Source organism: Anomaloglossus baeobatrachus, chromosome 5, assembly GCF_048569485.1.
Source record: "Anomaloglossus baeobatrachus isolate aAnoBae1 chromosome 5, aAnoBae1.hap1, whole genome shotgun sequence".
Lineage (NCBI taxonomy): Eukaryota > Metazoa > Chordata > Amphibia > Anura > Aromobatidae > Anomaloglossus > Anomaloglossus baeobatrachus.
In genome coordinates, this window is record NC_134357.1 from 114,849,541 (window position 1) to 114,865,642 (window position 16,102).

The 16,102-nt window shown below is 43.8% G+C and overlaps 1 protein-coding gene across 3 annotated transcripts in view; it reads right to left on the bottom strand.

The window, feature by feature from the left end:
• The window catches only part of HERC4 (HECT and RLD domain containing E3 ubiquitin protein ligase 4), a 144,405-nt gene that overhangs the window by 20,697 nt on the left and 107,606 nt on the right, over window positions 1-16,102 (bottom strand). For 2 of the 3 annotated variants that reach the window (XM_075348783.1, XM_075348782.1), the window contains 6 exons: window positions 14,260-14,358; window positions 11,197-11,364; window positions 10,969-11,112; window positions 9,401-9,567; window positions 6,283-6,349; window positions 4,917-4,999 (listed from right to left, as the gene is read on the bottom strand). In XM_075348783.1, the coding sequence (XP_075204898.1) occupies window positions 4,917-4,999; window positions 6,283-6,349; window positions 9,401-9,567; window positions 10,969-11,112; window positions 11,197-11,364; window positions 14,260-14,358 (728 nt within the window). Of the gene's footprint in view, window positions 1-4,916; window positions 5,000-6,282; window positions 6,350-9,400; window positions 9,568-10,968; window positions 11,113-11,196; window positions 11,365-14,259; window positions 14,359-16,102 lie in introns of those variants that run through there. The other variant, XM_075348784.1, reaches the window with a different exon arrangement.

The window sequence follows — 16,102 nt, forward strand, 5'->3', positions numbered from 1 at the left end:
CACCACATCATATAATATAATATATAGTATATATACACACAAACACACACACACACACACACACACACACACACACACTGCACTGCACTGCACAGCATAGTTATAACCTTTGTAGTGGTGTATAACCATATACAATTTGTGTATATCGTTTAGTGCGCTGCAATGTACATAGTTATATACTGTGGAGTGCAGTGGAGGTATATACAGTAGAACTGAATACTATAGTGTGGAGCTGTGTTTGACTATATACTTTAGTGCTTTGTATACAATGTGACGCTCTGTATAACTACAGTGTATTCAATATAGTGTGGCGTGTTTGACTATATATGGTAGCGCTTTGTGTATAGTATATACACTACATAGTTTCATAGTTTAAACGTCATTTGAGCAGTGTTTATCTGCTCCACTGGAGTCCTCAGTGGAGCAAAAAGCATACACTATATAGTATATACATTGCACCACACTATATACTACAGTATGTAGTATCTAGCGCTTCACTGGACTCCACATTATGTACACAGCTTCCTGGCGAGAGCTGCATAAAACTATTTACTGTGGGGTCTAGAAGCACACTATATAGCAGTGATGGCGAACCTATGGCACGCGCACTGTCACCACACTGAGCCACTTTGATCTGCCGGTGTGATCGCGCCAGCAGATCAAAGTGGTGTTGAGCAGAGGAGACATTTCTTTTCGCTCTGACACGCCTCCTCTCCCAGGCTGCAGGCCTGTTGCCTAGGAGACGGAGGAGCATCAGTAGGCGGCGCCGGCGTCTTGTGGCCGCGTGGGAACTGAAGGACCCAGCGGTGCGCAGCAGAGGAGCGAGTGCTGGAAGGTAAGTTTTTTTTTTTTCATTTTTAAAAGCTGTTGGGGACAGTGACAGCAAGGGGCAAACATACAGAGCACGGGGAAAGCAAACATACAGAGCACGGGGAAAGCAAACATACAGAGCACGGGGAAAGCAAACATGAGAGCACGGGGAAAGCAAACATGAGAGCACGGGGAAAGCAAACATGAGAGCACGGGGAAAGCAAACATGAGAGCACGGGGAAAGCAAACATGAGAGCACGGGGAAAGCAAACATGAGAGCACGGGGCAAACAGAGCACGGGGCAAACGTGGCTGCAAGGATGGGGGGGAACATGACTGCAAGGATGGGGGAAACGTGACTGCAAGGATGGGGGGGAAACGTGACTGCAAGGATGGGGGGAAACGTGACTGCAAGGATGGGGGGAAACGTGACTGCAAGGATGGGGGGAAACGTGACTGCAAGGATGGGGGGAAACGTGGCTGCAAGGATGGGGGGAAACGTGGCTGCAAGGATGGGGGGAAACGTGGCTGCAAGGATGGGGGGAAACGTGGCTGCAAGGATGGGGGGAAACGTGGCTGCAAGGATGGGGGGAAACGTGGCTGCAAGGATGGGGGGAAACGTGGCTGCAAGGATGGGGGGAAACGTGGCTGCAAGGATGGGGGGAAACGTGGCTGCATGGATGGGGGGGAAACGTGGCTGCAAGGATGGGGGGGAAACGTGGCTGCAAGGATGGGGGGAAACGTGGCTGCAAGGATGGGGGGAAACGTGGCTGCAAGGATGGGGGGAAACGTGGCTGCAAGGATGGGGGGAAACATGGCTGCAAGGATGGGGGGAAACGTGGCTGCAAGGATGGGGGGAAACGTGGCTGCAAGGATGGGGGGGAAACGTGGCTGCAAGGATGGGGGGGAACATGGCTGCAAGGATGGGGGGGGAACATGGCTGCAAGGATGGGGGGGAAACATGGCTGCAAGGATGGGGGGAAACATGCAAGGATGGAGGGAAACATGCAAGGATGGGGGGAAACATGCAAGGATGGGGGGAAACATGCAAGGATGGGGGGAAACATGCAAGGATGGGGTACATTTAGCAGGTAGGAGTACATTTACCAGGATGGGGGGGAAACATGAAAGGATGGGGGGGGGGGGGGAGGGGTAAGACATGCCAGGATGAGGAAAAATGCCAGGATGGGGAACATTTAGCAGGAAGGGTGACCTTTATCAGGATGGGGGAACATGCCAGGATGGGATACATCTACAATGATGGGATACATTTACAATGATGGGATACATTTACCAGGATGGGGTACATTTACAAGAATGGGGTACATTTACAAGAATGGGGTACATTTACAAGAATGGGGTACGTTTACCAGAATGGAGGACATTTAACAGGATGGGGCCATGATGTGGACAGAACTACAAAATGAAGGGGAGGGGAGCAACTCGTACGTCTTTATGAGATTTCAGGATGTTCAGACTTTGCAATGTAGATGTGGATTACAGGGTGACATCGCTGTCTAATATGCTGCAATTTTTTCCAGAAAGATCAATCCAACTGCTGTGTCTGGAAAGGGCAGGGGCTCAGCTTCAATGTGTGGTAAGCATGCATGAGCTTGATGCCCCCTGCTGAAGAGAAGAGAAGACTGCAAAGGTAAGGTGAAAATCAATTATTTACGTGATAGGATTGGTTGGCACTTCGGGAAAAAAAATGGGTTTAGGGCTACAGTTTGGGCACTCTGCCTGTAAAGGGTTCGCCATGACTGCTATATAGTATATATACTCATAACGCCATATTAATTATACACTGATCCGCTGATTTGTAACTGTGTACTATTGCCTTGTTTTATAATCCGTGACAGGAGGAACGCCAGGAGGGAGATAAGTGACTGGAACGATCACGGAGGTATTATAATGCAGAGAGCCGGAGGAGCAGCAGTGCAGGAGGAATAGCGTCAGTCTCTGAGGTGTGGAGATCGGAGAGCGATGCAGAGTGGTGAGAGAGACAAAGAAGCCCGTGCTTTCTCCTGACTGGCCACCTCCTCACCAGTCCTGCACTCATTTCAATGATTCATCACTGTGGCTGAGCGCGCAGCAAGTAGCACACAGGGGGGAAAAAACAAAACAAAACAAGGACAGTGCTTTTTTCCTACCAAACATTACGAATCGCAGGATAAAGCACCTGTTTTTTGCGGATTGTCTGAATACATAGACAGTTGGCAAACCAGCATACATTCTGATGTCCTCACTAATACAATACTCAATAAACAGTGATATTTGGCTTTCAGGTGAAATTTCAGGATAATGGTAAAACACTATCTAACCTTTTCAGGTGAACATAATAATGTGACCTTCTGTAAACTCTTGAATGCACATGTCCAACTGTTCAATGTTTCAGTACTTTTTGCACAACTTGCTGTTCTCTAACAAGGAGCTTAATGGCAAAATTCGCAACAAGTGTTTGATCCATGAATCTCCCAATAAATGTTAGTTTTTAATTAGAATTGATATTTCAATAGTCCTCCTCATCATGCTGTTCACATTTTGACATCATGAGACTGAGACGACACCTAATAACTGATCAACACTACCTAACCATTGTAATGCTTCTCAGATGGAAGTGGCCACTGTGCTTAGTGTCACAGAGTGTCATCAACAGGTTCCAACAGAGATACAAAGAAACACAAAAACATAAAAGTGAACATCTTTTGGCCACATGCCACACTGATCACCGCTTCATTGTGATCAGTGAATCGGATGAGGAATGCCACACAACTCCAGGCACATGTAACGGAGGAGAGAGTCACCCAAGTGTCACGTCAGACCATTTGAAACCATTAAAATCAGTGTGGTCTGCATGCTAGATGACCTGGAAGGATACCTGACCACACCACCAGGCACAGGGGTTATTGTCTTGCATGTGCCAGGGAGCATTTACGCTGTACAAGGGACAATATTGTCTCCTGTAGTACTATGCCCATATTGTTCCCCATAGTAATGTCCTCATTCCGGTCGCCTTCTTGTCCCCTATTATGTCGTTGTTCACACACACACACACAAAATTATTCTCACCTGTCCTCCATTCCCACTGCGCCACAAAGCATTTAAGTGAATAAAGCATTGAAGACAACAGCAGCGGTCTCTGCACCTACCGCGATCACCAAGGGGTCTATATGCCTGCACTCCGCAAGAAAAAGGTAAGAGGACACCACGGGACCGGAAGACAGGTGAGCATTTTTTTTGTGGGATCCTCACTCAAATATAAGTTGAGGGGGGCATTTTCAGCAGAAAAAAAATGGGCTTAAAAACTTAGCTTATACTTGAATATATACAGTAGCTGAGATGATTTAGGAAAACCTGCACTTGCAGTGAGTTGGACCCAATGGTCCTTGAGGTCCCTTTCAACTCTACCATTCTTTGAAGAAAAGAAAAGAAAAAAAAAAAAAAGGAAAATTTAGGCCTTAAAAAAAATAAATGAATAAAAAAAGCTTTGATGAATTAGGCCCAATGTGTACAATTTCCCAGAAACACCCCACACATCTTAGAGACAGAATGTATCTCATGGGAAGTAATCCTGGACACAGTAAGGGCTCATGCGCACGTTGCGTACTCACATGCATTTACGCTGCGTATTGCACTACAGCGTAAATGCATTTGTCCAGCGTCCCCTGCACAATCTATGTAGATTGTGCATGATACGTGTGCCCGATGCTTTTATGAATGCAGCGATTTGGGTGCTAAAATACTGACCCAAATCCGTGCGTTCATAAAATGAGCATGTCAATTATTTGTGCGTTCTAGATGCAGCTCCCACTCTGTCTATGGTGGGGGCAGCAGCTATAGCGAATGAAATCGGCTTTTTTCGCTGCAGAATATTCAGCATGCACGTGCGCATGAGCCCTTAGTGAGGAACAAATGGGAGATTTTAGCTCTGAAACCTGAACAATTATAAACATATCTATAAACTATAACAGACCATAAGCCAAGATTACCTGATCGATCTGCACTCAAGTTCTTCAGAACATATAACTAGTATAAGGAACATTTTTATTTCCCATATGGGACGAGCTATGCCTGACAGGTGAAGTTTAATCAATCAAAACAACTTACTTGTTTTTCTGATCTACAATGGTCTCTGCACCATTAGGAATTAGTTCCCTGATTTCTGTAGTCCCAAAGTTATCCACAGTAACCTGTGCCAAAGAAAGGGAAAGTCAGTAGGGGAACGTTCCGCCTAAGAGCTCACATTGACTGGAAACTGTTTTTTGTGATTTTTTTAACCCAAATTTTCAGACGGAAAACCTGCAGTTGCATACGGTCAGTCATCCATATGCTACAGAATTTTTTGTAAAGAAAGTAATCTATTGTGGGAATTTATACATCTGTGCTGTGCTAATTTTTAGAAATTCTGTCGCTGCTAATTTTTTTGTAAATCCAAAAATAACCCACAGCAAAACTGCAGAAAAAAAGTCCACAAATCCAAATAAAGTTTTAACATAAAACGCTATACTCACTTATCCTGGCGCATTCATGACAACTCGTCCTTAATCACCCCTACCCTTTTCTGCACACCCAACATCAGTGATGACGAGCAGCAGTCCCATGGACGACATGTCTTCTCTGCAGGCTGAGTGTACAGCATTGTCAAGGACGCACCAGAGGAGAGTATAGTTTTGTTTTTTTTAATATGCTTAGCTGTTTTCCACATGGAATCAACTTGGCTTCTGTAAGTCCCTACAACAAACCTGGATATGTAGACATATCCTGAAATCTAACAAGACATTGCCCAAAAATCAGAGAAGCCATGAGATGCCGTCCCAAATACATGATTTAGAATTAGAGATGAGCAAACCCGTGGAAATTTGGTTCGGCGGGTGCAGCCGTACTATAGATAAAGTTCAGTTTTGGACCCGGACTTTACCTGAACCCTAATGGATGTCACTAAATGGGCAGTCGGGGTCTCCACCCACATGCACCCAACCATAAACAGAGCACTTCTGGGGGAGGGGTTTTTCCATTTTTTGGTTTGCTTGGTGCAGACTACCACCGATCACCCTGTTGTTAGCCCCCAGTGTGACCCATTCAAACAATGGAAGTGGCTCGCACTGGGCTGAGCACTGAGCGTACCAGAGCACAGATGCTCGCACTAGTGGTCAACATACATAAAGCACCCGAACACGCTTTTTAGTAAATTCCATGTTCAGCACGAACACCGAACTATACTTTTCAGGTTCGCGCATCTTATTTTTATTTCTATGAATCCTCTGACAGATTAAAAGTGGATCCACAAGTGGAGACTTTCGCATATGGACCATTTTCTCCTCAAACATTCAGTTTCTGCAAATTGTTGAGTACTATGTAGAATATAAATAGATATCTGGGGGATTTAGATAACAGAAACCCTAAAACTTATAATAGAAGAGGCCTGTGACTTGGTGGCAGATGCACATTATCAATGGCATGAGCAGACACATACTGTAAAGTTGAGGCAGAACGTCTCTTCAATGTTATCCTCCATGTAGTCCAGCAGCTGCTGCATGCTCCTGAAAGATGAGCATACTGGTGTTATAGGTGTCAATCAACACATCGTCAGAATTTTTAAAACCAATGCACAAAATATAAAAAACAAAAAAAAAAAAACAAAGAACAAAATATGAAAATCTTTTCTTAAAAGATCAAGAAAATAGGAGTGTAACGGTGGGAGATTGATTAGATATTTAAAGGGACCTTGTCACGTTAAAGAAAAAGGAAAAAAAACCCGCTATTAACCTGCAGATATGGGGTTTACCTGCAGGTTAATAACGTTTGGAACCTGCCCAGCGCTGGCACTTTGAAACTCACTGCCGGGAAGAAAGTGCAGGTGATGGGAGGGTTCCAAACCCTATTAATAAGGAGGCCAAAAACATATCTGCAGGTTAATGGTTTTTTTCATGTCACAGGTTCCCTTTAAGGAGGACAGCATAAAGAGAACTACAAAAGGCCAGAGGATATCCAGGCTAAAAAAATAAAATAAAATAAATTAAAAAAAAAAAAACAAAAAAAAACCAAAAACACTAGGACCACTGTGTCAGCAATGTTAAAAGGTTGTTCCCACATTTACATTTTTCACAATTGGCAGCATATGCATACTTATAAATATAAAGACTAAACCTAATTCAACATTTCTTTCTTGTACCTTTGACTCATGTTTCAGCTCTATCTGCCCCTTGGTGCATCAAGGTTCACATCCCATAATGGGCAGTCCTATTTTATCTGCTAAAACTAAATTTCTCAGCAGCCTTCTGTTTGTTCTCAGTGCTTTAGACCCTTACCCACATCTGTATGCCTCAGACTAAATCCACCTCTCTGAGTTATCATCAAACTAATCTAAGTGTAGAATTCAACTTCTGTGCACTGTTCCTGTACAGTACCCTGCCTGAACAATATCTTGTGCCATCTACATCTGTATAGCAGTCTGTTAATTTACAACAATGTTAGTTAGTTCAAGCAGTGTTCGACTGTCATGCAGTCCTCCACAACGGGTGGCAGATCATTTTGTGAAACTGCAAATGCCGCTATATTGATGCATATGGCAGAAGATGATCCACTGCCATGTGAATCAATAGATCAATTTCACATCACTCGTCTAATGTCATTTTTTCTATATACAGCAACCTATTGATGTGAAGGACTGATGAGTGTATTTATACCATTGGTGCGAGTATAGGCTTCGTGTTTGATATGACGATAACTACATCATACCTAATCCTGTGTCTATCAATCACATTTAGGCAGAGTTCATTTTTTCTGGTTATATATTGAGACCAGGTATACAGAGATGTTTGTGGATTTGTAGTGGTTTGGGACGCACACAGTGAAACAGGGATAGTCTTAGGGACTTTAGGGAGAGTCTACGGTGAGAGGGAGCTGTAACAAAATGTCCCTCCCCTGCCCGTGCTCATGTTGTAATAGTCTGTCTCTCCTTGACTGTCCTGTATGTACTACTGGTGGGGGATTGTTTGTTCTTCTCAGCATGGGACTTCTCCAACCACAACTTGGTAAACAGAACAGAGCCAGGAGTCTAAAGTCCATTCATGTATCAAGTGTCCAGGCGGAGTTAGACTCTTCTGCCCACCTTAGGGGCTGATCCCAGGAGAGAAGAACAATGAGACCCATGTTAGGTTAGTTAGTTGGATCTCGGCTGGAGAAGTACTAGGATCTATAGCTGAGGCTGGATCCTAGAACCTGTGTATGGACTGTCACAGATTGGAGATCAGTGACCACGTGGGATTGTGTTGCCTCAGCCACGCTATCGGATTTAAGGAACACATCTAAGGACTCTTGTTGCATTTTCTTTGGCATCGGATTGCTGTGTGGCGCCCCGGATCTGTTTTCTTTGTGCAGACTCATTGTGGACTCTAAAGAACCATTTGGATATTGGATGTTTTATGCTCCCTGCCTCATTAAATCTTGTTGGATTGTTCATCAGCCTGGCATCCCTTACTGCTCTGTCACATACCCAGTCACAGGGGCACCATTTGCGCTGACTAGGGTGCCAACCTCCGCAGGCAGAGCGATCTATTAAGGGCAGCGACAAGGCAATATAGATATGTGATTTAATCGGATCTTGCAGCTCTGAACACCTACCTCAATTCCCCTAATCTGTCTCTACTATAGTGAATTTTTTAAAGGGAGTGTTTTTGTGGTATTTATTAGGAAATAATTTTAATGCATATTTAATAAAAGTCATATTTTAGGACTTTTTTGATATTTGTTAACTACTGTTTATATTAACTACAGAACAACATAATCTAAGCATCAAATTGTGGAAAACCCTAAATACTACCCAATCTCGTCTGTATAATCTTATTAAAAAGGAACCAGTTACATTGACAATGCAGTCTAAGCTGTAAGCAGGTTCATATAGAGCAAGAGGAGCTAAGCAGAGTGATGTATGGTCTAGTAAGAAATTATTTGGGGCCCGATCTGGTGCAAAGTTACTTGACAACCAACATGTTTAGAAAACAGTTACTCGTATAATTGTGCTACTTTGAGTGTTTTTCCACCAGAATTGAGCCCAGGCTGGCATATATTTCTAGTGATGGATCACGGCAGTTGAATGCAGCACCAAATTCATTGAAGAGACACACAAAGGTCCCAATTTGTCAAAACTGATGTGAAACTTGCCCTTTATGGAGTAAATATCTAACTATTTAAGGTTTTTCAGTGAAGTGAGCAGTCATGCCATTGACCGACACCTTCCTTCTATAAGCGTGCATGCAGAACTGGCAGTAAGCCACCGTTTACGATCACCCACTTAGTTTAAATGCCCACAAAGATCAGAAATCTAAATAAAAAACATGTTATTCTGACACTTTACCATGTATCGCTCTGCTCAGCTCCTGCTCTATATCATGCTGCCAAGAGATTGAACCGCATATTCAATGTGACAGCTTCACCTTAATACAGTTGCTGTTTTCCATTAATATTGGAGACTGTCACAGTGTTTTTTCCCCATTCACACCATGTTGTAAATCAGTGATAAAAGAAGTTCCACAGTGAGTTGTTAAATATGAGTGTTAACCCGAAGAAGTAGCTAATATCTATTAAATCACCTGCCAACATCTGGCATTAACTCCTTTAAATCATCCAAGTTTGGTTTCCTCTTTAAAAGTTTCTTATATAAGGCCAAAGGAAAATGAAGCTCAACAATTGCAAAATTGTAAATCGCTAAGCCACAAACCACACCGATGAGATGGAACAAATTGCTGTCCTCAAAAGTCTGGAAGAAACAAATGGATTATATGGCAAAATATATACAACATAAATACTACTGTAAGATTAAACAAACATGGCTGGTTGTACTTTATTGTACACATCAATAAAAAAAAGTTACTTTTTAGGGAGCCAATAAAAAGGCTCATGGTATAAAGCAGGAGAGCGGAGCAGAGTGATATAGAAGATAAGTACAACAGACTAACAAAAATACACAAACCGATCACACAGGTGTATGGCACGGTCAATATACAGACGACAATGCCCAGTCTGATAGAGTGTCTCCCAACTTGCACTTATAAGGTCGCAGACAGATATCATGCTGTAAATTCAGATCGGGACACCCGCACTCGGTCTGAATATTGCAATGTGTATATGGTATATAAAATATGCCAGGCTGAACCCAGCCCTTCACTTGAGAAACAAATAAAATATTGTGCCGCGCAAACACCCCCCCCCCTCATCCATTCCGCTCACCCCTCTTACCATTACGCTCACCCCCCCCTCCCACTCCGCCGCTCACACCCCCCTCCCCGCATGTGCTCACCTTGGGCCTCCTCTTCTTGCTGCTCGTACTGTGATCACTGACAGGACAGGCTGCCGGGGGCGCAGGTCTGAGGAGAGTGTATGCGGCTGGAAGCGGTGATCGCGGCATGACATCTGTAGTGCAGTGCCACTCAGGCTGCAGATCACCCCTCTTCGCCGAATGTCATCTCGGACCTCCAATCCCGGCCGGCAGCACAGTATATGGGGGCCCAGGATACAGTGAGGCATTTGGATACAGTCAGTGGGTCATTGGGTTACAGTGCGGTGCACGATACAGTGGAACACTATACAGTTGGCTTTAGTGACACTTTAGACATATTAGGATCCCTTTGCGGCCACCTACAAAATGGCTCTGCACTGTGATCCTAAACTTCATTCTCTCGTATCCTTTTTGGAAACACCCAGATTGGGAGGGGGAGGTGACATCACACTCGAGATGCACTTTTACTGCAGTTGTAAGGTGAGCTAGTTCTTTTAGTATTGGCTGGGGAAATTGAGGGGTGTGTCCTGTGTTTCAATGCACTTATATAGTGCTGGGCAGCCCGCCTGATCTAATAGTATGGACAACACTAATAGGCTGTAAGCCAGACACTCTGTACTACACATATGCATGACCGACGCCCTATACAAGCCTCATGCATCTGCTTCATAACACTAGGCAACTACTCCCACCATTAATGGTTGGCGTGAGTGGCTGTTTCCTCAATATTTCACACTTGTGCTGTCTCCACCTATATCATAGGAGCCAGCTGCATGCTGTGATGCATTATAAGTATGACCTGGCATTGGTAAATACAGCTGCTTTTCTTTGTGATGTTTGGGGTTTTTTTTAAATCAAAATCTTTTTCAATGAGTTGTGTACCTGATCTGAAAACCAAATAAGTCTGGAATCTTCATGGAAGCGAAACATTCCATACTTCGGATCTAGAAGTTCTCTCATTATGAGTAAGAAGAACTCCTTACGTACTCCACCGGCATCAACGGCTTCTTCACCCACAAAAATGACCTGTAATTCCCAATACGGAAATTATTATTATTAAACAAACCAAAAGTTGAAAAATGCAAATGAAAAGTCAAGTTCATACTTTACCTTTAGTGGTTTCTTGTAATCTATATTTTTTGTTTTCCTTAACACATCCATGGCATCACCCACAATGTTTTCTCTGCGTACTATTAAAATTAGGCAAGGGTCCACAGATTCAACTACTGGGAGAAACATGGACGAAAAATTCTGTCTGTTGGCTTGATCAATTGCCATCTAATAAAATATAAAGTGTATGTATAAAAATCATCATTCATTGGTTAAATCAACATAATACACATGGCAATTTTGGTTTTAATATTTTGGTCGATAGAGATGTGTGAGGGCTTGTTTTTCCCCTTCCTAGCCTGACAATTTATTGATTGAGACATAGAGATAGATAGTTAGATATGTATAAATAGATATAGGTAGCGAGAGATAGATTATATATCTAACTACACAACACACACACTGTTAGATACAGATGACTGAATAACACAGCCATCTGAGAGGAAAGAAGCACGCTCAGTACCTGTTAAATCGTGCTACTGGCATGACCTTCTGCTGTCAAGGCAGCCATAGGGCCCCCATGATCCCATCGCAGGAGTCCACATTGGGTGAGAAGGAGATCCCTTCTCTCTCAAACTGCTAAATGCTGTGATCACTATCGATTTAGAGGGTAAACAGCCAGAGGCGGTATGGGCACCATCCCTAGCTGTGACAGTTAAGGTACCGTCACACATAACGAGCTCGCTAGTGAGATCGCAGCTGAGTCACGTTTTCTGTGATGCAGTAGCGATCGAATTAGCGATCTTATGTGTGACACCTACCAGCGATCAGGCCCCTGCTGTGAGATCTCTAGTCGTTGCAGAATGGTCCAGGCCATTTTCTTTAAAGGTGATGTCCTGCTGGGTAGGACACATCGCTGTGTTTCACACTGTGTGAAAGGTCACAGTGACTGCTGAGATCGTTATACAGGTCGCTACTGCGACCTGTATCGTTCCTGCATCGCTGGTAAGATCTGACTGTGTGACATCTCACCAGCGACCTCCCAGCGATCCCCATCAGGTCGCATCGTTTTCGGGATCGCTGGTAAGTCGTTGTGTGTGACTGGGCCTTTAGAGCTCTGCTATGACTTAAGCCGAACTCATGGTGGTGACCGTGTGTGCACAGCTCTTGTGCCTGCACAATCACCAGGACCTACAGATACATCCATTTATGGGAACACACTACAACATTGGACCTACCGGTACATCCAATGTCAGGAACACACTACAACATTGGACCTACCGGTACATCCAATGTCGGGAAGGAGTTAAGGGGGTTGAAAGATATTTAGGAATTTATAATAACATTTCCTTTAGTTTTTTTATTTTTATTCCTGGAGTATCCCTTTAATTTTAGATGAAGAAAAACTTACAAGAGTTTTATATATTTTTCAGACACTTTAAAGAGACTCCACCAAATTTTTCATGTTAATGTTCAACCAGACACTCGTAATAGGGTTAGTAGGGCAGTATAGAAGCTTTTTTTTTTTTTCAATTTGCCTCGATTGCAGAAATACTAGCTTTCAAAGTATTTGGCCCCTAAACAGTTTGTTTAATTTTTATTTGGGCATTGCCAGGGAGAGTTCACTGGGACTCTCCCCAGTATGTTGCTTCCTGCATATGATTGGTCAAAGATACACACCTTCACAATAGCACTGACAGGGTGGCCTCATCACTGCGGTGATGACACGTGCTGTAGCACAGCAGACCCGAGTGTGATTAACTGACAACTTTCAGCCATCATCTCTGGCAGTCTCATTACAAACACTTTTTAGCTCTTTTCTTATAGTGCTACCTGCTCTGCCAATCATAAGCAGGCAACCACATAAAATTGGAAAAAGAACATACAGCCACTATAGCTTAGTACAGGCTCTGCTTTGACATAATGGCACAGGCTGCTCCAATTACTGCAGAGTGATTAAATATTTGTGGAGCACAGCAGACCTAAGGGTGATACCAGCTTTCATTTCCAGCAGTCAGTGTGGGTGAGAAGACAGTACAGCAGAGTTGTCAGCACTATACTTGCACCACGAGCAGTTCTGGGTGCATATTGCTAATCCCTGCCTAATTGTCTCAGCATCTAGCAGCACACATAAAGAGATCATAAGAAAAAGTATTTCTAAAGGTCCCAAATGATATGCTAATGAGGCCAGTGACTAGTCGCAAGGGCGTTAGTTTCCTTGGCTAGTTGGCCTCCTTAGCATGTAAGCACGCCCATGTGAGCATGCAAACGTGCTAATGAATGGGCAGCGTCAGAGACATGGTCGCGTTCACCTCTCTGCTGCCATTGCGCCTGATGCTGGATTTCGGCTCAGTACAGATGGACTTCCGATCATGTGCACTATGAAGCTGGGTGTACGAATCCCAGCTTCAAACTGGTGTAGTGCGCATGACCGGAAGTGTCGGGGGACTTCTGATCATACGCACTGACCCTATGCCCTTCGTTCTGAAGCAGTGCAACGGAGATAAGTACGCACGTCACTGCCGATGATGACGCTAGGCAATGGGTATTGAAATAGTATGTTAGCATGCCCCTGTGAGCATGCTAACATGCCAAGAGGCCGCAATGAGCGCAAGAACTAACACCATGGCGACTAGTCCCTGCGCTCATTAGCATATCAAAAGAACTTTAGACATACTTTTTCTAAAGATCTCTTTATCTTCTTTATCTATGCTAGTGTATACAGGGACAGTTAGGCATGGATGAGAAATATGCACCAAGAACTGCTCGTGGTTCTGGCTGCATATTGCACCTGACAGGTTCCCTTTAAAATCATACTCAGGTCTGCCGTGCTCCTGCAGTTATCATCACACTGCAGAGAGGAGTGTGTCCAAATTTGGAGAGAGGTAATCTTTAATTATCTGCGAATATGTGAGGGTTCAGATCCTGAAGTCCCCAATCTATCAAAGGAGCAGTGAAGAGCACAGCTCCAACCAGATGAAACGCACAGAGTGGAGTACGGATTCAATAGTAAGTCATAGGCTATTAAATCCGTACTTTACTCAGATACGAGTAGGAGTATAGATAGTGATGGAACAAATGTCAAATTCCCCCAACGCATCATGTTATGCTCATTGACCGTACCTGCATCTGTATAACGGCATCTGTCTGCAGCAGAGTTGTCTTCGCTTGTGCATCAAAAACAAATGGATATGTACAAATTGTGAGCGAACCATCTGGTCCCTGTACAACAGAGAGAAAGACATGATATAGAATATCCATATATATTGTATAAAATGAATCTTAGAGGAAAAATGAGTTGTGTTACTGCTAATTTATTTAAAGGTTTTTCCTGGGAATGTCATGCAAACATGCAGCTAGGTCATGATGGTTATCGGACACTGTAGAGGATTTGCTTTTAGCATGATTATACTTTTCTCATCACGGAGCCGCCATGTTTATGCTGGATTTGTCCAGTCAGGGAAGAGCCTTAATATTCACAATTATGTGTGGGTCAGCCATGATCAACAACTGATGTGCTGCCCCTGATGAGCTACTAAAAAGTGGGAGGTGAATGCTTTATCTATACATGCTCCAAATAAATCTTAATAAAAAGTAGGTGTACAAAATAAAAACCCCTTTCAACACAAATACTTAATGGAACACTATTATCAACATTTTTTAGCCAAATCGCACTAGGTTTTACAAACGTGGGATTTTTTATAGTATACTAGTGTTATTTTCTAGATGAAGGTTTTTTTTAAGGAATTCTCAATCTGTAAATTAAAGGTAAAGAGGAGAAAAACTTGTCAACTAGTCTACAAAATACATGTAAAATAGGATCAATAGTGAGGAAAATACAAAAAAAAAAAAAAAAAAAGGCGCACAGTGGCCTTTCCATCTCCACTAGGAAAACATTCTCCCGAGCAGTCAGACTAACGAGGAGTCAGTGTTAGACCCTTATCAGGTTGGGAGGTTGAGGCAAATGTTAGGGTAAGTTCACACAGTGCGTTTTTCGCTGCGTTTTTGCGCAGTTTTCGGGTGCGTTTTTGCTCAGAAAACTGCATGGCTTTGCTTCCCCAGCAAAGTCTATGAGTTTTCATTTTTGCTGTCTGCACACAGCGTTTTTTTTCAGCTGCGTTTTTGTGGTGCCACAAAAACGCAGCATGTGAATTATTCCCGCGTTTTTCACTGCGCTTTTCATCCATTGAGTGCAATGGGATGTTGAAAGACGCAATGAGAAACGCAAATAGGCGCGTTTTGGTGCGTTTCTAAGACCAAAAACGCAGCTATAAAACGCAGGAGGTGGGTAGTAAAGTGACATGTACAGGAAGAGGATTCCTTCTGTCAGTAAACACAGAAGCGTGAATCCTCCCGGTACAGTCACCGCCACTTCCACCTCCAGTCCTGTGCATGTAAGCTCCCGTGCGGCGTCATGTACGGGCAGGAGGTGGAAGCGGCTGCGAAATCAAAAGTGAACAGTAGAAAAAAAAAAAAAAAAAAAAAAATGTCACTCACCTGTCTGCAGGGTCCCGGTGCCATGCCCGCTCCAAGCTCCTCCTCCCGGTACCGCCGCTCCGGGTGTGTGTAGTCTCCCCGGGTACGTATGCCTGCAGGATGCAGGACCTGGCGATGGATCACCTGATGCAGTCACCTGACGCATCAGCTGATCGTAAGTCTCGGTGTGACGCCAGCGGCCGGCCGGTTTAACCTATCAGCGTCAGGAGACTTCATCCCTGATTACCGGCGGCTCCTGCAGCGATCGGACGGGATCAGACTCCGCTCCAGGAGCTGCCGGTAATATGCACATAAGGGAGTTTTTTTTGTTTTTTTTTTGCACCGATGCATCTGCTGATTGTATAAACGGCTTTATACAATCAGCTGATGTGTGATGTCAGGTTCAAGTGCCTGAATCACATCATCTGATCGCTTTGCCTTCCAGCAAACCGATCAGATGATATTGGATCCGGACTGGAAGGCGCGGGAC